This window comes from Hemibagrus wyckioides, linkage group LG03 (assembly GCF_019097595.1).
Source record: "Hemibagrus wyckioides isolate EC202008001 linkage group LG03, SWU_Hwy_1.0, whole genome shotgun sequence".
NCBI lineage: Eukaryota > Metazoa > Chordata > Actinopteri > Siluriformes > Bagridae > Hemibagrus > Hemibagrus wyckioides.
This window is the reverse complement of record NC_080712.1, coordinates 12,494,285-12,520,089: the sequence shown is the minus strand read 5'-3', so window position 1 is coordinate 12,520,089 and position 25,805 is coordinate 12,494,285. Positions and strand designations below refer to the sequence as shown.

Sequence of the window (25,805 nt, the reverse complement as noted above, 5' to 3'; positions counted from 1 at the left end):
GAACAGGCTGGGCAATGAAAGCAGCAGCATTTGGTGAAGGAAACATGAAAATATAAAACAAAATCCAACAGTCTGTGACTTCAACAACCTCCATAGAGCAGAGCTGAAGGTATCACAATCCATATTGAGAGCAGAAATTTGATGCAAATCAAAAACAGAAATCACAAAGAATTACAGAGATAAGTCAAGTTCTTGAATCAAGATTCATCTTTACCACAGTGATGAAAATGCCAAAGTTTGGAGAAAGAATGGATATGCTCATGATCCAAAAAGTTCATCAGTCAAGCACAGTGGAGGTAGTGTCATGGCTTGTGCTCGCATGGTTTTCTCATGGTTTCTGGAACAGATTCACTAGTCTTTAGTGATGAAGAAACTCATTAAGGTGGCAGCAGAATGAATTCACAAGTCTACAAGAACATTTTGTGTGCCAGTTTATAGAGAAATACAATCTAATTGAGAGTAACTTCATCATGCAGCAAAACAATGACCCAAAACATACTGCCAACAAAACAATGGACTTCATCATGGGGAAAAAGTGGAAGGTTTTAATCTGGCCATGTCAATCACCAGACCTTAACCTAATTGAGTGACATTTCACCACCTTAAGAGGAGAGTGAAGGAAGAAATCCCTTGAAACAAACAACAATAGAAAACAAAAGAAGTCTCCTTGTTCTAATACTTTTGCATGGGCTGGTATTTAATGTTGATTTAGCCTTTTATGAATGGATTGTAACTCAGTATACTTGCAGCCTTCCTTTTATTTTAACAGATTTGCACACCTTTTGTTTACAGATTTTAGACAAGCTTCTTGACCGTGAGAGCCAGACTCATAAGCCCCAGACTCTCAGCTCATTCTACTCCAGTAAACCAGCCACAGGTAGCCAGAAGAGCCCATCTAAACATGCGACTCATGGAAACAGTGCCACAGGGGGTGTGTCCAAACACGCAGCACCAGCTACGACAGGAGGTTCCACCTCTGTGCAAGGTGTCTCAGGTGGTGGCACGGCTGGGCAGCAGGGTGGGCTGACGGGCACCGGGGTTCAAGGCACGGTAGCAGGAGAGGCAGCGAGCGAGAGCAGAGAGCAAGGTGAGTTTCCCTGGGCAATATTTTCAGAAGCTTACTTGCATTTCTACTCTGCACCACACAGGCAATAAAATATTTCTCCATGCTCAAGTTGTGAGCCATTTGGGATTCACATAAAAATGCAGTGTTTCTGGGACAGTCATGTGACCTAAATTATGTGTCAATATAACAACAAAGATTAATCAGTACCAAGGTCAGATACGAGTTAAAAATGATTTATTTTATTATTATTATTTATTTTTAATTCCTTAATAAGTTAACAGATTATTTTTCAAATGCTTGGTTAATTTAAGTTCATTTGCATCCATTACATCATTAAGTCATTGTTGCCACCTACTGGATATACTTTGAACTGCAGCAACAAATGGCAGACTATTATGAATATGGCTTTGAGAATGAATATTAGGAAATTGCAATGAGTATTCAAAGACTATAGAATGCTGTTCTGGTTAGCTCTGTTATTTATATATTGATTATTTACAAATATACATTTGAAAACTATTTCTGCATGAAGACGTTGAAGAAAGTGGGATTTTTTGGGGAGCTCTTGATATTCACCTTTTATTTTGTTTCGCAACTCAGTTGAAATTTAGGACCCGTCTCCTTTGTGTCGAATAAGCTTGAAATCTATAGTGTGTGTCAGGTCTGCATGTTTTGATGTGACTGCTTCAGAATAGTGTAATAGGTCTGGCCCAGAGATAACATCTTTGAGATTTCTATTCAGTTCTTTTACCCATTTAAGGCATAAAGGGAAACTAGCCCTAGTCTTCAGTGGGGTTATGAAAGCAAAAGATGCTTTAAAACTTTAAAAAAAGAATATATTAAAAAGAAACACAGGCAGATAAACATGTTTTGCTCATAGCCTGTTTATGGAGAGTTTTTTTTTGCTTTTGCAGCAGATGGAGCTCAGTCATCCTCGTGTGAGCAGCAGAATGAGGTGGCTTCATTTAAGCCTGAGGGCACGGTGCCCAGCCGCCTGGCACTCGGTGGCCGTGGAGCCTATGGATCACGCTGCTGGGGCTCACCTGTACGGCAGAAAAAGAAGCACACAGGTATGAATGTGTATTGACGCAATCCCTGCAGGCAACGTGAAGGTGTCCATTTTCTTTTTGTGAACTCTACATAATAAAATTATCATAGATTTCATTTTATTTATTAGCATTATTTGTGTGTTCATTCGGCTGATTTGTGGGCTTTCAGGCATGGCGAGCATTGACAGCAGCGCTCCTGAGACCACCTCTGACAGTTCCCCCACACTCAGTCGTCGTCCACTGAGAGGTGGATGGGCAGCGTCATCTTGGGGGAGGGGTCAAGACAGTGACAGCATCAGCAGTTCGTCTTCTGATTCCTTGGGCTCCTCGTCATCCAGTGGGTCACGCAGAGCTGGAGGAGGAGCCAGAGCCAAGAGTACTGACACCAGCAGGTGAGGCAAAAATACAGAGTAATGCTTTTTTCTGGCTTGTTTCAAACACTCTGCTGGATTCTTCGATAGCTAGCTAGGAACTTATTTGAGGACAGACTAAATAGCCAGTAAGAAAGTCATAAGATATGCCTACAGATGTCTATTGAAACTGGGAGTTTTGGAATATTTGGAATCTCCTTATTCATAAAAAAACATGTAGGTGTCGGTATGGAAATCAGACTTTTTAGTTTGAAGTGTAGGTTTCTCATTTTTTGGTGAATGCTGTCTGATTAGTTAAAATGATCATGATTTTTTTGTTTTGTTGTTTTAAACAGGTATAAAGGGCGTCGCCCTGAATGCCACGCTCCCCATGTGCCCAACCAGCCATCAGAGGCGGCAGCTCACTTCTATTTTGAACTGGCCAAGACTGTGCTGGTGAAGGCTGGAGGAAATAGCTCAACCTCCATCTTTACTCAGCCTTCTGCCAGTGGGGGCCACCAGGGGCCTCACCGCAACCTGCACCTGTGTGCCTTCGAGATCGGCCTGTATGCCTTGGGCCTGCACAACTTTGTGTCTCCCAACTGGCTGTCTAGGACTTACTCATCTCATGTGTCCTGGATCACAGGTGAGTGAGCTGATGAGACTAAATATTTCAGATTTATAAGTCTGTTTAGTTTCACATGTATTCTTTCTGTTATCCACAGGCCAAGCCATGGAGATTGGCAGTGCTGCTCTTAATATCCTTGTGGAGTGTTGGGACGGTCATCTCACCCCTCCTGAAGTGGCATCACTGGCAGATCGTGCGTCACGGGCCCGTGATCCCAACATGGTACGAGCTGCAGCTGAACTTGCACTGAGCTGTCTACCTCATGCTCATGCCCTAAACCCCAATGAAATCCAGAGGGCACTGGTGCAGTGCAAAGAGCAGGTACATTAAACGTTGTTATTTTTGATAATCAGTGTCGAGTGTTGAGCGTCTATGGCTCAACTTCCTCTAATTAAACAACTGCATGGATATAATTTCCCAAATTTTGTTCTTTTTCCAGGATAATGTGATGCTGGAGAAGGCATGCATGGCAGTAGAGGAGGCAGCAAAGGGAGGAGGTGTGTACCCTGAGGTCCTCTTTGAGGTGGCTCATCAGTGGTACTGGCTGTATGAGCAGACGGTGGGTGGAGTCTCTGCAGCACAGAGGGAGGGGCCAATCCGATGTGGTGCAAATGGTGGAGCTGCTCGGAGACCTCCAGAAGGGAACTGCGGTTTGTTGGACACCTCTGTATCCATTGACTCGGCCGGTGTAGCAGCTGTTACTGCATCGGTCAGTGCAGCGGCTGTTGTGCCAGTCATATCAGTGGGGTCTACCCTCTACCAGTCCCACACACTGCCAGGCACAGCCATGGCACACACGCCTGGTCTACACCCCTATACCACTATCCAAGCCCATCTGCCTACTGTCTGCACCCAGCAGTATCTGGGCCATCAACTTCAGCATGTCCCACGACCTGCCGTCTTCCCTGTGTCCAGTTCTGCATATCCACAGGTTTGTGTAAGCTGTTATTTTTTACTTAATTGACTCTTTAATTAACTGCTGTATGAGTGGATTATGTTGGTTTATTTATTGAAAGTTAAATACTGGCAGAAGACAAATCAGTTGGTCTTTCGATATGCTGACATATTTGCTCACAGTATTTAATCACATATTATGTTATTAAGAATATATCATCTCTGAAATGTAAAATTTAATTGTTGGTTTTCTGTGTTTTCTATAAGGGAATGCATCCTGCCTTTATTGGTGCACAGTACCCATTTTCTGTAGCCTCCGGGCCTCATCCCCCCATGGCAGCAACTGCAGTCACCTTCCCTGGAGTCCCCGTTCCATCCATGACTCAGATTGCTGTCCACCCCTACCACACCGCTGAGGCAGGGTTACCCCTCAGTACTACTGTGGCAGGTGAGGGGAGAAAGTGTGAGTGGAAGCATGTGTGTGAAACAGAGCTGATCCAGAATTCTTATCAGTTTTGTAACAGAATAAATAATGTGTATTTTTAATGCTTATTAAATGCCTACTCATCCTAAGGGAGGAATATATGGTTAAAAGTATAATGATCCAATTAATATTGACTTCATTTAGTCTCTGTTACAGAACAGAGTGAACTCTTAGTGGAGTCTTTTTGAGGTGCCATTATTGCAAAAATAAATACTTGTAGTTAACGTAGATTACTATAGTAGAAAAAACCGATTTCCTTATATGAGGTTTCATCAGCAAGCATTTTCATAAACCATCTATTTGTCTTTCCTCAGTCGGTGGGGTTCACTCAGGCTCCACCATCCAAGCCATTCAGGGGACATCGCTTCCTGGTCTTTCTTCTCAGCCGCCTTCATTAGTCAGTGCACCCTTCCCTGTGGAAGATGAGCAGCACAGTCAGCCTGTGAGCCAGCAGGGGCTGCACTACCTGCACTCAGCCTACAGAGTTGGTAAGGAAGACCGTTAATCACCTGAAAGCCCTTAGGTGCGGCTTTCCTTTATTTATATGGTTGTTTAGCCCCATTTAGAGTCCATCAGCAGCTGAGGTGTTTTTAAAAATGTAATAAAGATTTATTTTAATGCTTGAGAATTTACACAAAATATGCCTATTCATAATACTGGGAATGATATCGAGAAGAGAAAAAATTCAGGAAATCTTCGTTCAAAAAAGTGTTATACATTATCCTTATCCAAAAAATGGATATCCATTATGCTATATTGAATAATAGCTGAGGTGAAGCTATGTTGTTTCAAAGAGGAAGCTATGGATGAAAGATGGAAAGTTTAGCAAATTAACAAGATGAATAGCTGCTGGTGTATTAGTAAGTGGCAAGAGGGTAAGTGCTGATGCAAGTGGTTTCTGTTCTCTTGCAGGTATGCTGGCGCTGGAGATGCTGGGTAGGAGAGCTCACAACGACCATCCTAACAACTTCTCCCGCAGCCCTCCATACACAGAGGACGTAAAATGGCTGTTAGGCCTCGCTGCAAGACTTGGTAACTCTGTCATTCTTAGAAACATCAGCCTCTTTGAGTTGGTTTGCAGTTTTCTGGTCTCTTGCTGTACTGACTATTGGGATTGGATGATAAATGTGTAACAACATGATGTAATAGCTCGTGTAGGGAGGAAAGAAGGATATAGAATTATCTGAAAGGAGTGGTACTAGAGGAGTACATTTTGTGAGTATTATACAAGAGCGCTTAAAAATCATTAAAAGGGTTATGTTTGAATAAGTGGCTTAGATACATGGACAATCATTACAAAACAATATTGTAAGGAGGATCGTCACTTTTTCTGTGCTATCCATTTCTGTTGTATTATTCTGTGTCATGAAGCCTTTTTCAGCTTTCTCTGACACGTTTTCCTGTTCCTTCTGTCTCTGTCTCCGTCTCCAGGTGTGAATTATGTCTATCAGTTCTGTGTGGGGGCTGCCAAAGGTGTGCTGAGTCCATTCGTGCTGCAAGAGATCATTATGGAGGCTCTGCAGAGACTGAATCCAGCACACATTCATGCTCACCTCCGCACTCCTGCCTTCCACCAGCTCGTGCAGCGCTGCCAGCAAGCCTACCTGCAGGTGAGACACATGAAGCTGAGAGCATTAGAACCAAACTTTCAACCTACTGTTGCCCAATTTAAAGCATGTGCCAGAAAACTAGCTTAGAAACCTATGTAAACATAGAAGCAGTGTGGTGTTTACGTTTGCTTTTGGTTTCCTCAAAGAAATCCTTCCTCCCTGACTCGAAGACGACCGTAAAGCAAGTATAATGTCTTCTTTAAAGATGTGCATAAAATTATTCTATACTTATATGTTCATGTATAGATTAGGGATATACTGATCAGGCATAACATTATGAGCACTGATAGGTGAAGTGAATAACACTGATGATCTCCTCATCCCTGTTAGTGGGTGGGATATATTAGGCAGCAAGTGAACATTTTGTCATCAAAGTTGATGTGTCCAAGCATAAGGATTTGAACGAGTTTGACAAGGGCTAAATTGTGTTGGCTAGATGACTGTATAAGAACATCTCCAAAACCCGGTCTGCAGTGGTCAGTATCTATCAAAAGTATCCTTTAAGTCCTGTAAGTCCTTTAAGTTTCGAGGTGTGGCCCTTGGGAGTCTCCACCTCGCAACTAAAGGATCTGCTGCTAACATCTTGGTGCCAGATACCACAGCATACCTTCAGGGATCTAGTGGAGCCTGTGCCTCGATGGGTCAGGGCTGTTTTAGCAGCAAAAAGGGGGACCAACACAATATTAGTCAGGTGGTCATAATGTTATGCCTGATCTGTGTATAACCATATACAAATACATTTCTTGGAAAGCACAATACAGTTACTTAAAGGAGCGATTTTTTTTTTTCAGTCATATCAATCAATCAACAATAGCCTGACTGAAGCCCTACTGTACTAGTCTCCAAAATGAAATATTTTTCTTCCACATTTCCTGTCAATCACGCCTTAAATTCATACATTCACACCAAACAGATCTCTTATGAAGTCTGCAAAAAAGTATGAAATATTAACTTGTACTTTCCTTGTGAAGGTTTATTATTTATTATTATTATTATTATTATTATTACCTCAGTCTTTAACAAAAGTTGTTTGTTGTTTTTTAGAAGAAAATATTTCCAAAAATGAAAGCATTTTAAAGGACCCCATTTAGGCTAGTAGCAGAACTGCTAGTTCACTGGAAATGCTGGTCCTTCTGAATTGTTACAGTCCCTAAAAAACTAAAGTAAACTTTTTAGAAGTTATTTGGCTGCTATTGATGTCAACTGTACTACGTTCTTTGACTTGTGAAAGATCTTGTTATGAAATATAGATGCCTAGTTTACTTAGTCGCTTTAGAAAGAGCTCCACAGAGCATCTGCTCGAAACCACTTATGAGTTTGATTGATCTCGCAGAGTAACCGTGGAAATTCAGAGTTGAATAGCAAATTGTTATTTGAATGAAAAAGCACTTATTTTTCGAGCCTTTAAAAATTAGAAAAGAAATTGCAGCAGGAATAATAGGGGAGAAATTTCCATTGTTCCATTTTGGGAAGACCGGAAGGACACTGCAGCTGATGACATGCCCGTGATACTATTATGACAATCTGATGAAAAGTTTAAGCGATATTTCTGTGGCTTGCTTAATTTTTTTGCTTATGAGAATGCATGAAAGACAGCGAGTATGAGTCAGACACAGAGCGTGACAGACAGGGAGACACTGCATGAGGGTGTTCTCGCTTTCTCTACTGCCAGCAGCTTTCAGGCCACGGGCTGTCAGTGTGTGTTAGACGCTCTCTCATCAGCACAGCCCACCAAGCGTGCACGCTCAGACCCCCCCTCACGTCTATAAACACTATGCCATACACTATTTATATTCACCCAGGGCAGCAGTCAGAGGAGCTCTGCTCAGAATCTTAACCTGGAACATCTTAGATATAACGTTGCCTTTTATAAAGGAGAGGTCTTATCTCTGGTCATGTCTGCTAAAGAATATTAACACTGATTATAGAACCACAGAAGACAGGGGACTGCGAATCTACTAGAATTTGACTGCTGACTGCTTGGGAAGTGCAAGCTTGAGCACTATAGCATGGAAGTATAATATGACATCCATGTCCTTGAAGAAAGCCATAATTCTTAAATTCCGTTTAGCCTTTCCTTGCATGCAGAAATGTCAGCCAACATGTACGCTATTTAAATACACATCCAGTGTAATTTAGAAGCAGCAAAGACCGGCTGAATATACAACAAAATAGCGTTTATTAAAATAATTAGATGTAGTGACTCTTTAATTAACTATCAGTTACATCAGTTACTCTTATTTTTTGTTGAGAAGCCTACATTTGGTTTCTTGGATGTTGCAACCAACAGCACAAGCTTGTCTTACCCTCCTGCAATAACAGCACAGACTCTTGTTTGTTGATATGCAGGAGAGACTGTGGTGCTAAATCACTCTCTCCATACCCCTCTAATGAGATGACGTGGCATTCTCAGGCAGAAATCTGCCCTGACTGGCATTGAGGGATTTTGCTGGAGGAAAAAAAAAAATTGATGTTCAATACGCAGTGATAAGATTAGAATACGATTGTTTCTACATCGTGGTGCATCTCAATTTCTGTTGCATATAAAATGTACTTGTTTTCCTCGGTATGACCACTATATCATTTTCCTGTCAGGGGAAACACTTGTTTTTCACAAATGTTTTTTTCCAAACAAATATTGTTCACTGTTCAGTCTCATGTACATTTAAGTACTAGATACGAGACCCATAGGAAACACAGTGTAGTGTCTCATTAAGGTACATTTTTTTGAATTTTTAATGTTTAAAGGTTTTGGGTATAGATTGTATAGGTGGACAAATTATACTTTTATTGGTTAACTCAAAGATCTGGCCTTGCATCAGTCTGATAATAATATCTAAAAGCCTGGAGACAGCACTGGCTTGTCCCAGGTGTCCTAGCTAATGAATGAGTCAGTTCAGTGTTTATCCACAAGCTGTTTTCAGCAGGCATGTCTTTTACTTTGGGGGAGTAAAAAAAAATGGCCCATGTGAAAGAAAGTGGCCATGAAGGCAAAGCATTTCAACATAGACCCGACTCTAATCTCATGTTTTCCCGTCCCCCAAACAGTACATCAACTATCGGCTGATCCACCTGACCCCGGCAGACTATGACGACTTTGTCAACATAATACGAAGTGCTCGCGGGGCGTTCTGTCTCACCCCGATGGGCATGATGCAGTTCAACGATGTCCTGCAGACCCTGAAGAGAGGGAAGCAGACCAAGGAGCTGTGGCAGCGGATCTCGCTGGAGATGGCGACGTTTTCACCCTGAAAGCTCCACACACCAGCAGGCACTGACTGACTGACTGACTGAACTACAGCTCGTCCCAGAGCTCAGCCCAAGCCTAGTGAACCACAGCGTCCCCCTGCAGAGCCCAGACCCATCACTGGCAGCACAATCTGTCCTCCTCTTGGTTCCTGTATTACTCCAGGATGTGCAATCTCGTGGAGTTTCTGAGACACGGGGAATAACTTGTGTTTAAAGGATCCTTCCCTTATTATCGAACCCATTGTCGTGTCTGATTTTTTTTTTTGTGTGTGTGTGTGTGACGTCGAGTAACTTATGACTAGTGTTTTATCTTAAAATCTGTCGTTTCTTTCCTCTTTTCACTTTGTTGATGCTCTGCTTCACTGAATTTTAGTTATATGGTTATTGAAATACAAATGTGTTTTTTTTTTTGTTTTTTTCCCCCCTTCATTAGTTTTGTTGATGTTTGTTGATTCAAATTTGAATGAAAACTAAATGTCAGACTCATACTGCAACATTCCTCTGCTTCTGGAGGAGTGAGCCTCCGCCGGGCATAAAGGATTACAGCGTCGGATACTCAGTGTATGAACGAGGGAACGAGAACATCTTTTATTAAAAGAAGTAAACGGACATTTAATAGGAAACAATAATCAAGTACGGGTGAGGATTCTTCTACGTTTTGTTTTATTCTTTGTTTTTTGATATTTTGTATAGTGTGGTGTGAGCAGAGAACAGTTTGAGGAATGAAAGTGACTGCTAGATGAGTTCCCTTTTCCAGCTGGCTGTTGGGGGCGAGGGCTTGATGTTTTGGAGCACAGACGTTTGGCTGGACCAGATTATTATTTTTTTTTAACCTACATGACTTTTTCAAAAATGTCCACTGCCAGCAGGCTCTTGTCCTTCTGCTCTTTTCCTCAACATTAAACTTCACAGATATTTTGGTTTTGTTTTCTGTGCAAGCGTATTCATTATCACATTGATGTGCACACACAGGTAAAAGTAGTATACTTCTTATCTCGAATCTCATTAATGGCTCTGTCCTTGAGATTCATACGTGCGCACACACACATGCTTTTGATGTTAACCTAAAGAGCTGGTCCATTGTCATGTTCCTGTGTTCCAGCGTCAAGTCCGACTCCCACTTTGGAGCTCACTAGTAGGGAATGATTGTAGAAATTGTACTGTGATATTTTTGTATTCTTCAAAGTGTAGCTTGTTTGGGAAGAAGATATATAAATATATAAATATATATGAATATATAAACTGTGCTGATTGCAAATGGTTGTAATCTAGACTAAAGGAACAGACAAAAAGCAATATTGAAAATGTAGAGTTTACTTAATAAAGATAACTCAAAACACTAACTTTGTGGTCTTCCATGTTGTAAATTACACACGTGGGTTTGGGGTTTAATTTTTTGTTTGAAGATTTGTGCATTATTTCTTGCAACTGAAGATAAATCCGTAGTAAATTTGACCATTGACCACTCTTAGGATGGAACATGGAAATTAAGGTACTTATTTTGGCTGTGAGTTTTCTTCAAATGATATAAACCCTCACCAGGAGCAAAGTGGAAAAACTCATTACATTTACAATGCATTAACACTGGAAATGTGTTTTGGATGTTCAGGATGGAACAATTTGTGTTAAATATGAGGCAGGTGAAAGTAAAGTGAGAATAAAAAAGAGGAAATGCAAACAAGGTAACGAATATTTTGAGTTATGAAATTAAAGACCTATTAGATCTATTTTGCAAGAAGACTATGTCCTCGCTGATATAGTGTATTCATTTGGAAATTTGCAGGATGCCCAAATATGGGAATACAAAAGAATTCCCAGTTAAGGCTCTTGTCAGTTGATGTAAAACGAATATAGACCAAAAGTTTTGGGACACCCCTCCAAATTATTGAATTCAGGGGTTGAGCATGGCCCCTTAGTTCCAGTGAGAGGAACTCTTAATGCTTCAGCATACCAAGACATTTCATGCTCCCAACTTTGTGGGAACAGTTTGGGGATGACCCCTTCCTGTTCCAACATGACTGTACACCAGGGCACAAAGCAAGGTCCATAAAGACATGAATGAGAGAGTTTGGTGTGGAGGAACTTGACTGGCCTGCACAGAGTCCTGATCTCAACCTGACAGAACACCTTTGGGAGGAATTAGAGCGGAGACTGTGAGCCAGACCTTCTCACCCAACATCAGTGCCTGACCTCACAAACGCGTTTCGAGTGGAATGGTCAAAATTCCCATAAACATACTCCTTAACCTTGTGGAAAGCCTTCCCAGAAGGGTTGAAGCTGCAAAGGGTGGGCCAACTGCATATTAAATTCATGCATGTAAATGCAGACGTCCCAGTTTTTGTGAATGGCTCACAGTCTCCGCTCTAATTCATCCCAAAGGTGCTCTATCGGGTTGAGGTGCAGGCCAGTCAAGTTCCTCCACACCAAACTCGCTCATCCATGTCTTTATGGACCTTGCTTTGTGCACTGGTGCCCAGTCATGTTGGAACAGGAAGGGGTCATCCCCAAACTGTTCCCACAAATTTGGGAGCATGAAATTGTCCAAAATGTCTTGGTATGCTGAAGCATTAAGAGTCCCTTTCACTGAAACTAAGGGGCCGAGCCCAACCCCTGAAAAATACACCTGAATTCAATGATGTGGAGGGGTGTCCCAAGACTTTTGGCAATATAGTGTAAATGATAAATGTGTTTATGTGTCAGTGGTTTAGAGGTCTTCAGCATTGACTTTTGTTTTGTTCTACTGTAAAAACATTCTAGACTGAGATCTAGAACTTTCTTTCAAGTAATCGATGGACAAATGTTGAATTTCAACCCCGGGTGAAAACATCAGATATCATTTACAATTAGTTAAACAGCTAACTTCAACAAACAAATGAAATGACCAGGGAATAATCTTATATTATAACTTTTTTTTTAACCAAAAATTATTTCAAGGGATTATTTGCAGAAATGTGAATTTAATTTAGATTTTTTTTTTATTTGCCATGAAGCAGATTTTCATGTCCGCCCTCAGTCACCAGGGGGCGCAATAAGATGAGGTTTTAAACTTCAACCTCATGTTCAATTGTTCTCGATCTACTTGTAGATATGCTTTGTATTTGTACATTAATGACAGTGTTGTATCGAAACGTTGTCAATTGAATTAAATATATATAGGCCTCATTTGACATGTGTGGGCTCCACTCCATACATGACTACATGTACATAGATATAACTAAATACCCTTGAGCAAAGGAAAATCGATGATTCCTGTGACATTTGGAAACCTGTTACTGCACACAATGCACATTTGTGGTCCAATTGAAGGTCTTTGTATAACAGTCAGGTGTAATGCATGCTTCAAATGTACAGTGCATTAATTAGCGACTTCCAACAACTTCCCTCCATTGAGCCCCTTTACCTGAAAAAAAAAACGCTGAAAGGAGGCGCTCTCTTGTGGAAGATACCATCGCCGAGATTTCGCGTGGGGGGAGGCTATAAATCCATTTTCCCTCGCAAACGGCTCGAATCTGTATAGTTGACCCTGCGTAACCATAATAATACACGTCAATACGAGCAATACGAATCTGACATGATTCCAAAGACGTATCTGAAAATATATACGTATTTTACGTTCTTTCAAACTTGTTCAATCACCCTAGTTTGACGAGGTGATTTGGTTCGGTCCGGAGTTTCGGCCTCAGGAGTCGCGAGCCAGCAGCATCACACAGCCGAATGAAGATGGCGGATTTGTAGACGATGCTGTCAACAAGACTTTGAATTAGCAGCTCTTTCAAAACTTACTCGCGACTCAGATATTCATTTTTTTTGGATGGTCGGGCTCCTGATGAAGTCTTCTTGTGAGTAAAGTTTTATTGAACCTGTTTTAAATGTTATTTCATTACTCCTCTCTGTCGGCGAATGCTAACCTCAGTAACGTTTGTGTATGTGTGTGTATATGAGAGAGAGAGAGTGCGCGAGACAGAGAGAGAGAGAGAGAGAGCGCGAGAGAGGCTTTGCTTAACTAGCCACTTGGCTAAAAAACTTGTTTAAAAACGTCGGAATGTCTTCATTTCAGTTTCTAATGACTTGTAGTGAAGTTATATGCGGAAACTCGTACATCCGAGTGAACACGAAGGAACCGGCTAGTTTTAAAAGGCTGACAAATCACTGTTGAGTTAGTTGATGGTGAAATTAGAGCACGAGACCGTCCGTGGTGTAAAGGGAAACTCTGCAGATGCTTAAAGCTGGGAGACTTTTTTTTTTATTATTATTATTATATATATATGCCATTCTTGTGGTGATTTTGCAGTGTATAGCGTGTAGACTTGGGTTAAAGATAATGTAACGCTTCAGTTTTACTCTATAAACAAATCCACAGATTTACAGAAGTGTATAAGGAGCGAAGCTAGCTGTGCTGCGTTCAATCGTCTCGTCTGTTTGTGTTGTCTCCTGTTTGTAAGTTTTAATCTATCAGTATGTCCAGCTCTCGTGGAGTACTTTTTTTTTTTTTTTAACTTGTTTAATTTACATTTCCAAAATCTTCATGCACGCGAGGTAGGCTGTAGTAATTGTATATTATATTGTATGATACTCACGTTCTTTTAATTAAGAAACGCAAATATTGCGCTTATTTTGGTTGTAGCAACAACTCCCTATGTCCAAATGTGGCTTTAATCTAATTAATTTTGCACGAGTTGAATCTTTGCGTCCGACTTTTTAAGTGCATTGTTTTTGGCGTTTGTGTCAAACGCGTGGCGTGGTGCATTCCGACGAGTTAAAAAAATACACACACTTATTTAATCAGCATTACTTCTGTTTGTTTCGTCTAAACATGGTCTTGTGAGTGTCGTGAACGCACCACGGGAAGCTCCAGCAATTCAGTCGCGTCCTCTCATTGAGCCATACGTACGAAAGGGAAAGCTCAGTGATCATCTGGGTGTCTTGTGAAATCAGATTATTTAATAAGTGCTTAAAGAAAATGTAGGAAAACACATGTGTGTGTGTGAGTCTGTGTGCAGTTGACTTTTTTTCTTCCCCTGCAGTTTTGCTTTGGGAATCCATTAAGATAAGCAGCACCTCTTTGCTGGGGTTGGCAGAAATTGTGGCCTGCCATTACAAAAATTGCTTTCATGAGTCAGTGACACTTAATAGATTAACTTCAGCCAGTGCTTTGAACTTAATTTTTTTTTTGCAAAGCATATGTGCATATATTGCTGAGAAACTCCACACATAAGCAGAAATCATTTTATATTATCATATATCATTTATCATTTATATATCATTTTATACACTTGCTCCAGCCCAAATATTTCTGGACACCCCTCCATGTCATTGAATTCAGGTGTTGTTTTTCAGGGGTTAGGATTTGGCACCTTAGTTCCAGTGAAAGCAACTCTTGTATACCAAGACATTTCGGACAGTTTCATGCTCCCAACTTTGTGGGAACAGTTTGGGGATGACCCCTTCCTGTTCCAACATGACTCTGCACACCAGTGCACAAAGCAAGGTCCATAAAGATGTGGATGAGTGAGTTTGGTGTGGCATAACTGACCTCTACCCGATAAAACACCGTTGGGATGAATTAGAGCGTCCAGCATCAGTGCCTGACCTCACAAATATGCTTCTAGTGGAATGGTCAAAAATTCCCATAAACACACGCCTAACCCTTGTGGAAAGCCTTCCCAGAAGAGTTGAAGCTGTTATAGCTGCAAAGGACGGGACACCTCCATATTAAATTCATGCGCATGCAAAGGCAGATGTCCCGCTCTAATTCATCCCAAAGGTGTTCTATGGGGTTGAGGTCAGTTCTTCAACACCAAACTCTCTCGCCCACGTCTTTATGGACCTTGCTTTGTGCACTGGTGCACAGTCATGAAATTGGGAGCATGAAATTGTCCAAAATGTCTTGGTATGCTAAAGCATTAAGAGTACCTTTCACTGGAACCATGGGGCCAAGCCCAACACCTGAATTCAAGGTTTCGGAGGGGTGTCCCAAAACTTTTGGCAATATAGTGGACCTTGGTCTGAGCCTAAAACAACATGACCTACACATCCATGTATCTGTTTAATATCCTTAAAGGAAGCTGCCCTGACTCTGTCTTGGACACTGCTTTTAGAGACCTCGTCATGATCCAAGAGAGGACGGGCCATCACAGAAGGCTGTGGTGTTTTAATTATAGTCACAGCATCACCGGTTTGTTCATATCTTTCAAGCGAGATGAACAGAATCAGCCGTGTTTCACGTGACAGTTCATACATGCCGTGTAAATTCACAGCTTGGCTGAAAGCACAGTATATTACTTTTCATTCTTGGTCATTACTGATTTTTTTTTTTTTTTTTCCCTCTCCCCTTCATAAATTTGATGTATGGTTATTTATCACAGCAGACGACAGAACCAGGCGAAGCTTATTAATGTTCTTCAGCAACTAGTGCGGAGGATTCTTTCTAACAAATGAATCATCATTAGGCTTAGTATTTTACTTTATAAGGTAGCATTCAATATGCTTTTAAAAATAGAATTAACAGCAATTGTATGGAGTGTAATTAATAAATGGGTTTATAACTAGTATAATGCCAAGGTGAGGAAGCTCAGGCAATCATCCGCATACATTCTCCTTTTGTACGATTCTAGTAATGTAGAAAAATATTATGTGCCGAAGTCTGTGGCTTAGTGTACGTTTCCTCAGATGTTGAAACATTCATGTCATATTTATTCTTGAAAGTTAGATTAAAGTATTTTGAAAATAAGTTTTGCTTATTTTTTACCACTCTGCATCCTAAACTGACTGACTGACTGATGCAGTATGAGTGAGCAGTGGAACGACTTTCTATATAAAGGTTTTATTTCCAAACTAGTAATCTGTTATTGTCAACAATAAACAAAGCTAATAGTCTAATTATCTGTAGGGCATTGCTCGTACAGTCAGGAATCAATGCACAAATCATGGGTCATAATTGAGTCAAACAATAAATCTCTCTTGCTCTTTGACACTCTTCCTCTCTCATTTTGTTATTTCCTGACTCTCTCTAAAACTGTCACTTTATTCTCTCTGTCTGTCTCTCTCTTTCTCCCTCCTGCTCCCTCTCTTGCCCTTTGCCTCTTTCCCTCTCTCCCTCTCTCTCCCTCTCCCTCTCTCTCTCCCTCTCTCTTTTCTCTCCTGCTCTCTTTTCACTCTCCTTTCTTTCTTTCTTTCTTTCTTTCTTTCTTTCTTTCTTTCTTTCTTTCTTTCTTTCTTTCTTTCTTTCTTTCTTTCTTTCTTTCTCTCTCTCTCTCTCTCTCTCTCTCTCTCTCTCTCTCTCTCTCTCTCTCTCTCTCACCCTCACCCCCCTCTCTATATGGCACTGCATTGACAGTCAGCAACGGCTAAATGATGACTTCATCTCTCTGGTTTTTTTTTTGTTCCCAAAGACAAAAGTTGTATGTGAAAGTTCCTGCGAACATTCATGGTACGTCCCTGCTTTGTGGAGGGATAGCCTCCAGATCCACTGCCACCCTTACCAGGGTAAAAGGTTACTGATAATGAACAAACGTGTGTGATGAGACTGCGCACTGTGCTTCATACACCGATAGCACACGTGTAATCAGAGTTATTGTATCCCAAAGAAGAGGAACACTGTTCTGATGGTCCTAAATTGTGTTTGTTAAATGTGTCTGGTGATGGAGACAGCATGCACCTTGAACTGAACAGGGATTCAGGTAGAGTAGAAATGATTTTTTTTTTTTTTTTTTTTAAACTTAATGATTGATTTATTTGGTCATTAAAATGTTTATGTAATGATGGATATCGAGCTGCCTGAAACTGTCAGCATGCAGCATGTGTGTGTAGCTGAAATGTAGCCTCTGTTTACAGAGCAGAAAGAAACTGTGAGGTTATAAGAATGGTAAAAACCTTTTTATTTTCATTTTTATACTGAATATGGTGGTTTTGTTTTGTGACCTGTTTGAGTAGTGGTAGCACTATTGCTTTATTTTGTGTGTTGCCTACAATTTTTAAGCATATTATTGTCAGAAAGCTCGACAGTATCGTTTGGAGAGGTTTGAAGTATTATGGAAGCCCTCTAGGCAGATGCGCCGCCTTATCTTTTCTTTCTGTGTTCTAATTTTTCTCAATTGCTTCACTCTTCAAAACCAAAGTGTATCTGTCATGTATATGTATATCTCCTCACTAATAACTAGCAGGGGAAGACTGAATTACTGTTGCGCAGAAGGTGACTCCTGTCATAACAGAGAAATCCTGCTCCAGATGTCGTAGATAACTGCTCTGTAATTAAGAGTTGTCTTCTCCAGAGGAATCCTCTTCTTTCATATGGCATTAGAGTGTATCCTTGAAAACGAGAGCAAGGTTGAGAGTGTGAGTTGACAAAAATCCCTAAAACCCTTTACTGAAAATTCCAAATGCTCATTTTTCTTGCGACACTATATTGCCAAAAGTTTTGGGACACCACTCCAAATCGTTCAATTCAGGTGTTGGGCTTGGCCCCTTCGTTCAAGTGGGAGGAACTTTTAATGCTTCAGCATACCAAGACATTTTGGACAATTTCATGCATCCAGTGTCATGCTGTTTGTGGGAACATGACCACGCACCAGTGCACAACGCAAGGTCCATAAAGGCATGGATGAGCGAGTTTGGTGTGGAGGAACTTCACAGAGTCCTGACCTCAACCCGATAGAACACCATTTGATATGAATTGGAGCGGAGACTGTGAGCCAGACCGGCTCGTCCAACATCAGTGCTTGACCTCACAAATGCGCTTCTAGTGGAATGGTCAAAAAATTCCCAAAAACACACTCCTAAACCTTGTGGACAGCCTTCCCAGAAGAGTTGAAGCTGTTATAGCTGCAAAGGGTGGGCCAAGTTCACATTACATTCATGTGTATGGAAAGGCAGACGTCCCAAAACTTTTGGCAATATAGTGTATTTGATTTGCATTGCATGGTTTTTGTAAAATCTCTAGATGTTAGTAGTGAGTTTGTAAGCATGTAGTGTGCATATATACCGTAGGATATTACACTGAAATGTGCCTTGTTCACGTAAGTGATTTTGTGGTTATTTCTCTGTAGTCAGGTTTACGCACTTAACCTCTTATGGCTGTCAGTGCGCTTGTGTTCAGTGGCATTTTCATGTGCTTTCATCTTAATATATTTATCTCCCATAAACCGCTTCTGCTGTGAGCACCTTATGCACTCTTTGCCAGCTATCCTTCTGGTATGTGTCATGTGTTTGAGGCAAAGCCCAGAGTGGTTGGTTTTAGCACCCAGTGAATCCTGCAATGCGGAAAGTACTGACAATCACGAAAGCTGTCACAGACCTGGATTCTGAATTTATTAATAATCTAGCAGGCTTTAAGAACTAAATGTGTCCTGGTCTATAAACTGAACACTGTGTTCAGAAATAACACAGAAGATGATTAAATCTTTAGCAACATTTTTCAAGTCTGGAAAGAGAAAGACATGCCCTAAAATACAATTCAGCATTAAAATCTCCATTCATTAGAACCCATGTATGATATCTGTGTATCTATATGTACCGAGTATATGTGTAAACAAAAAAAAAGTCATACTATATATCTTTATTTTAATCTGTTATACATTGTTGTTCCATGCTAATAATTCATTTTATTTATAAAAATAAAATAATTTTAATCACAAATGATTATACTTACAGAATAAACTCATCTTTGAAGTGATCATGTTGGTATTTCACATGTGGTTGAACAGGGCTGTTTGTGTGTATCGGAGGTAACTAGAAGGTGGATTTGAGGTTTGAACCCCACCCTTAAGATTTCAGTACAAGAGCTATGGCGAGAAATGAAATGAACTGATCAGAATCATATATTTTCCCCTTTCTATTAGAAAGCTACTAGGCAGCGACACACTCGGAAGGATGCGATGGAGGTGACTGCAGATAAAATGCTGGAACTTTACTGACTAGAAGCAAGGAAAACAGAAGTGTAGATCTGGTTTTATAACACACAATTTCCCCTTAGCATCTTATTTTAATCATCGTTTGAATGCATTCTTGTTCATATGATTGATGGTAGATCATGCTTTAAATGAATAAATAACAAATTTGTGGCATCGCTGCCCCTAATGCTGTCTGACATCCAACCAAAATGCATGACTGAGTCACACTTGCCAATTTAGTGTATTTCCTCATCCCATCTTAAAATGAATTCCAGACTATACTGTGTGTGTGTGTGTGTGTGTGTGTGTGTGTGTGTGTGTGTGTGTGTGTGTGGCACTTTCAATTTGCTGTCACTGCATGGCTTAAACATAGTTGATAATTCAGCGCTGGTTGTTAATTGCTATAAAAACGAACCGAATGAAATGATTCCATGGTGGTTATCTGCTGTCAGAAATCTTCTCTGAAGATGATGGAGTAAATTAGATTCATTTGGAGATCCAATTTGAATCCATATGATTTACATTACACTGCGTATATGTGCGTTGATGTGTGAAGACACGTTAATAATGTTTGGTTCTTCCTCAAAATTAATGTTGGAAGTACACAGTTGTATGGAATGTTTTCTAAGCTGTCTCATTAGCTTCCCTTCACCGGACTAAGTGGCCGAAACATGTTCTAGCATGACGATGCCCTGTGCACAAAGCAAGATCCATGACGTTATTTGCCATGATAGGAGAGGAACTCGAGCGGCCTGCACAGAGCCCTGACCTCAACACCACTGGATAACACTGGGATAAACTCTGACTGCACCCCAGGCCTCCTTGTGCGACATCAGTGTCTGACCGCATTAATATACTCTTGCGGCTGAATGAGCACCAATTCCCACAGCCAGGCTTCAAGATGTAGAGGAAATCCTGGAGATTATTATCACAGTAAATGAGGGCTATGTTTAGAATGGGATGATCAGGCGTCTACACAGTTTTGGCCAAATAATTTAGTCTAAAATTAACTGAAGTATACCCTTACAAACTATAATTCCAATAAAATCATGACTGAATAATGAATTTGAGTATGCTCACACTAATTTGGCTAATTTGGTCACCTGCCAGTCCACTCCATACCAGCCTGCTGTACAGCTACTAGCAATCAGTGAGGGTAAGGTTTAACAAAAGCTTCCTTCGTGACTCATGAAACCAAGCAACTAAATCTTCTCAACCTGCTGGGTCACAGGCACGGGTTCAAGTGGAATTTAAAGTAGGGGTGAAACTCCATCAGGGAGGTGAGGGGGATTACATGCAAGTTAAATGAAACATTGCTGTAGAATTCAGTTTGTGATCGCTTACATTGCAGTTAATTTATTCAGCTAGCATTTTTCACACGTCTAGCACTGCACTCCTTTAAAGCGTTCCAGGGGAGACATGGTTCATGTTACGGATTTGAATTTATCCACAATAATTGTGAGATGATCAATGCTGAAAGCTTCATTATGGTCATAAACTGTCTTTCTGTCTGTTTGATAATCACACTTTATTTTGCTGTGAAGGAAATAATTGAAAACTCATTAAGAGCAAGCTGCACCATTAAATGTGTTCAGACTGGCTAGGAATCTGCAATCGTAATGAATTCATACTTTCAAACAACCGGCGTTTGTGTGTTTTGCGTCAAGACGACAGCTGTTAAAGATGAAACATGATTGGCTCTTCTTTTCATCTTGTGAAACAGGGTTTCTGTTACACCACTGAGGACACAGTCTACCCTCTTCTGAAATCGTGAGCAAACAGATGCACATGATTGGCTAGTGTTGCTGTGACTGACAGGGTAGAGTGTGCGCCTGTCATCCCTCGTCATTCCTTCCACCTTGAGAACAAGTTTTTCTCCTTTGGATCTTAACCAAAGATGGATGTGGCATCATTGTGAAGCAAACTTGTGATCGCCGGATGATGGGAGACAAATCTGAAAGTGACTTTGGGAAGCAATTACAGCAGTGTTATACAACTACATATAAAGTGAATGAATATAAATCCATATAAATGAATTGTGTGACTTAACCTGAATTCTAGATGATTTTACTCTATAAAGCTATACATAGTCTTCTTTTGGATAAAAGTTCTTCACAGTAACTTATCACCAAGCTGCCATGTTAGAATCTAATTGCACATTTGAATGCATGTCCTAGGTCCTCGTTCTATGGAGCTGGGTCTCACAAATGTAGGTGTATTTGAGCAACGCCGGTGCAAATGTCTGCTCCAGGAAATGTTAAGCGTATTCTGTGCAAATGCTGAAATGTGGCCAAAGCCTTAGAGGCTCACTCTGTTCTTTACCAGCTGTGTTTGACCGGTGTGGTGGTATGGTGCCGCAATAATTAATTGATGTCTTCAGCATAAAGTTCTCTGAGAATTTTCATAATTGATCTGTCGCTCATTTACGAAAGACACAATGGCCTTTTAGCAGAATTACTGTTTTGATAAGACGGTGTGACTGAAATGTTTAATTGACATCGTTTAGTAAATGGCTACCTTAATAACAGAACAGCCAGGCTTTGAAACCATCAGTGGATCCATGGAGGCGGATAAAACCCCATTTAGACAGCGTGATCTATTGTGGTACATTAACGTTTTAGTAGGAGCATTTGTTCTGTTTTAAAGCATTGTAACTTTTTTTTTTTTTTTTCCCCCTTTCCCTTTTCTGAAATCAAGATTGTTTAGAATGGCGTGCATTTTGTTTGTGGTACTAGCGCTGGGGTCATTTACAGTCTCGCTGAAATACATTTACTATTTAAAATCGTCACTACAATTTGCTGACCAGCAGAAACTGCCCAAACGCATAAAGAGCCCACTTGCTTTCTAAGTGTGCATTATAAATATATTAACCCTTTTTAATTGTTTTAGTCTTTCTTTAAATCTCTAATCTTGATTACAGTGAATGTGCTCCTCATGTTGTAAATGTTTATGGCTGTGCAGTTCTGCAACTGAATGTATTGCTGATGTTCTCTTATGGTTTTGGTGATTTGTATCATTTCCTCTTTTAAAAGGGGAGACGAGAGTTCTTTCTTTATACATGTGTGTACAGTTGAAACCAGATATTTACATACACTTGAGGAAAAAACAAACTTTTTTTTCTTTACTGTCAAACATTTTAAATCAGAGTAAACTTTTTCTGTTTTAGATAAAAAAAAATTAACATTTTTTGCATTTGTTAAATGTCAGAATTGAGCGAGGGAGAATTATGTATTTTTATCACTTTCATCAAAGTCAGAAGTATACAAACACTAAGTTTGTGTCTTTAAACAAAAAGAAAACTCCAGATGATTCCATTCTGAGCTTAAGAAGCTTCTGATAGGTTAATTGATTCCATTTGAGTTAATCGGTGGCACACCTGTGGATGCATATAAAGGCACACCCCAAACACAGAGCCTCTTTCTTTGACATCATGGGAAAATCAAGAGAAATCAACCAAGACATCAGGAAAAGAATTGTGGACCTCCACAAGTGTGGCTCATCCTTAGGTGCAATTTCCAGATGTCTGAAGGTCCAACGTTCATCCGTTCAGACAATAATACGCAAGTATAAAAAACATGGGAATATACAACAATCATACCGCTCAGGAAGGAGACGGATTCTGAGTCCCAGAGAAGAACGTTTTTTGGTGCGAAATGTACAAATCACCCCCAGGACAACAGCAAAAGACCTTGTGAAGATGCTGGCTGAAACTGGTAAGACAGTGTCATTATCCACAGTAAAACGAGTCCTCTACCACCATGAGCTGAAAGGTTACTCTGGGAGGAGAAAGCCATTACTTCAAAACCACCATAAAAAAGCCAGACTACAGTTTGCAACTGCACATGGGGACAAAAATCTTAATTTCTGGAGACATGTCCTGTGGTCTGACGAAACAAAAACTGAACTGTTCGGCCATAATGATAAACGGTATATTTGGAGGAAAAAGGGCAAAGCTTTGAAGCCTCAGAACACCATCCCAACTGTGAAGTATGGGGGTGGTAGTATAATGTTGTGGGGCTGCTTTGCTGCAGAAGGGACTGGTGCACTTCACAAAATAGATGGCATCATGAGAAAAGAAAATTATGTGGATATATTGAAGCAACATCTGCCAGGAAGTTAAAGCTTGGGTGCAAATGGGTCTTCCAAATGCACAATGACCCCAAGCATACCTCCAAATTAGTTAAAGTGGCTTAAGGACAAGAAAGTCAAGGTATTGGAGTGGCCATCACAAAGCCCTGATCTCAATCCCATAGAAAATTTGTGGGCAGCACTGAAAAGGCGAGTGCGAGCAAGAAGGCCTACAAACCTGACCCAGTTACACCAGTTCTGTCAGGAGGAGTGGGACAAAATTCCAGCAAACTATTGTAGAAAGCTTGTGGAAGGATACCCGAAACGTTTGGCCCAAGTGAAACAATTCTACTAAATACTAAGGAAGTGTATGTAAATTTTTGACTGATGAAAGTAATAAAAAAAAATTCCATAAAATTCTCCCTCGCTCGATTCTGACAATATGTTAATATTTATTGATCTAAAACAGAAAAAGTTTACTCTGATTTAATGTTTGACAGTAAAGGAAAAAAAAAAGTTTGTTTTTTTTTTCTTTCTGAAGTGTATGTAAATATCTGGTTTCAACTGTATGTGTGTGTGTGTGTGTAATATATACACTACCATTCAAAAGTTTGGACACATCTTCTAATTCCATGGTCTTTCCTGATTTTTATTTCTTTCTACATTGTAAAACAATGCTGAAGGCGGGCGAAATACACAATAATGTCCTTTGAACAGTTGATATTGAGATATGTCTGCTACTGATGCTCTGTAAAGCCTTCATAACGGCTCTAATCTGAGGTGCTGTTAATTGGTGATTTCTGAGGCTGGTCACTCTAAATGAACTTCTCCTCTGCAGCAGAGGTAAGTTTTGGTCTTGCTTTACTGGGATGGTCTTCATGTGAGCCAGTTTCATCATGGTGCTTGATGGGTTTTGCAGATGCACTTGACAATACTGTTCTTACAAGAACTATTCCAGAACACCTGACCTTCGTGTCTTAAAATAACAACTGACTGTTTTTTGTTGTCATGACATATGGATTACTTAAGTCCATGTGTGTTATTTCATAGTTTTGAAATCTCCAGTATTGTTCTAGAATGTAGAAAATAAATCCCTAAACAAAAAATATTGAATTAAAAGGTGTGTCCAAACTTTTGACTGGTAGTGTATGTATTTATTTATATGCTTTGGCTAAGTAGGTAAGTACGTTTGCTTAAGATGTTTGTTAAATTATGTTTATTGTCCAGTTCACTGCATCATACATCCTATACACCTAATATTAAATCTGTGTCTTTGTGTCATTAGCTGCCATTAGTGTCTTGGTATAGAAGGGTGGATAAATGCTTCCACGATAATTATGCCGCCGCCTTATATATGATGCTTCGGTTTCTTAGTAGAGGTGCCGAAAATCTATGGTTAAGCTTTCATTTATTGAATGCTTTCGTTTTGAGATGCAAGAAAAGTACACTTTATAGATAAGGCCCAGGTGAATAAACCGGATCTGGCAGTTCACTGAAGGGGAAAGGGCACATGGTCACAATGAATAATCTGGTTGTGGCTTCATTTCACTTACTTTATTTTGCTTCACTGTTGTCTTACTGTTTGAGCACATTAGGAAAAATAGCCGTCTCATAGCCGTATTTGTGGTTAAGTTTTCCTCCTCTATGCCTGCTATGGCGAACTTTCCTTCTCACTTCTGTCGTGGTAATGAGACCTGCTAGAGCCCTCTCAGGAAACTCTGTTTTGGTGTGCTGTACAGCAGTAAGTAGACCTGAAAGATCAGCCACATGTTTGATTTGTTGATCACTGAAATAGCTGACGTTTTCATCCTAATTAGATGATGAACTATTCTCTCTGTGGGTTTATGCTGTTCATTTTTAACTTACTTAAATATTGCCAAAAAAGAAAACTTAAATGTGAGAAATGGCCTGTAATTAAAAATTTGGCTTGGAGCACTAATAAGACTTAGGAAATTATGAATATTTCTTAGGCAATGAGGAGTTTATAATAGATTTTGTCTTGTCCCTGCCAGTACTGTGCTTGTGCTCCTGTGTTAAGTTATGATTGAACTTCATTTGTAATAAACAGTTTTTTTTAACCGATTCATAATGGGATGTAAATGCAAATGTTGGGTTATTTTAGATTACTAGAGGTTGCAATGGGGATAAGCGTTTCATGTGCAAATATATTATCTCCGAAGTAATTGGTTTTGCTTTCATTTGTTAATGGTTGTATGTTATGTAACACTGCAACGTTTTGCTTGCCACCAAGCAACAGATTCACTGCTTTAAGTCCACAATAAAAACTGCTTACTCGTTTATAGAATTATTGCTGATGAAGGTTACATTCCTGTGCACACTCGCAGCAACTCGCGGAAGGAAATAGACACGGTACGGAGGATAAACTGGAAGGATCATCTCAACCTGATAAAAGCTTGATTGTTTGTGGTACAGTTTGTTCAGGTGCTTTGATTTTTAATAGAGTCATGGCATGCAGTTTCATTCTGATAGCTACAAACCACAATGCAAAACCAATGTGCC

At 40.2% G+C, this 25,805-nt stretch overlaps 2 protein-coding genes across 16 annotated transcripts in view; both read left to right on the top strand.

Annotated features, from left to right (window-relative positions):
• The window catches only part of zswim8 (zinc finger, SWIM-type containing 8), a 33,369-nt gene extending 22,716 nt beyond the window's left edge, over positions 1–10,653 (top strand). The window contains exons 16-27 of one of the 3 annotated variants that reach the window (XM_058383253.1): positions 793–1,087; positions 1,981–2,136; positions 2,285–2,507; positions 2,822–3,111; positions 3,191–3,414; positions 3,533–4,030; positions 4,255–4,435; positions 4,786–4,959; positions 5,384–5,503; positions 5,903–6,081; positions 6,228–6,262; positions 9,130–9,294. In XM_058383253.1, the coding sequence (XP_058239236.1) occupies positions 793–1,087; positions 1,981–2,136; positions 2,285–2,507; positions 2,822–3,111; positions 3,191–3,414; positions 3,533–4,030; positions 4,255–4,435; positions 4,786–4,959; positions 5,384–5,503; positions 5,903–6,081; positions 6,228–6,262; positions 9,130–9,148 (2,394 nt within the window). In that variant the 3' untranslated portion in view covers positions 9,149–9,294. Of the gene's footprint in view, positions 1–792; positions 1,088–1,980; positions 2,137–2,284; positions 2,508–2,821; positions 3,112–3,190; positions 3,415–3,532; positions 4,031–4,254; positions 4,436–4,785; positions 4,960–5,383; positions 5,504–5,902; positions 6,082–6,227; positions 6,263–9,129 lie in introns of all 3 variants that reach the window. The other 2 variants (XM_058383232.1, XM_058383243.1) reach the window with 2 other exon arrangements.
• Positions 10,654–13,030: 2,377 nt separating this feature from the next.
• The window catches only part of ndst2a (N-deacetylase/N-sulfotransferase (heparan glucosaminyl) 2a), a 114,300-nt gene continuing 101,525 nt past the window's right edge, over positions 13,031–25,805 (top strand). For 9 of the 13 annotated variants that reach the window (XM_058382425.1, XM_058382399.1, XM_058382389.1 and 6 more), the window contains exon 1: positions 13,035–13,169. The gene's annotated coding sequence lies outside the window, so the exon portion shown is untranslated. Of the gene's footprint in view, positions 13,170–25,805 lie in introns of all 13 variants that reach the window. The other 4 variants (XM_058382442.1, XM_058382434.1, XM_058382369.1 and 1 more) reach the window with 2 other exon arrangements.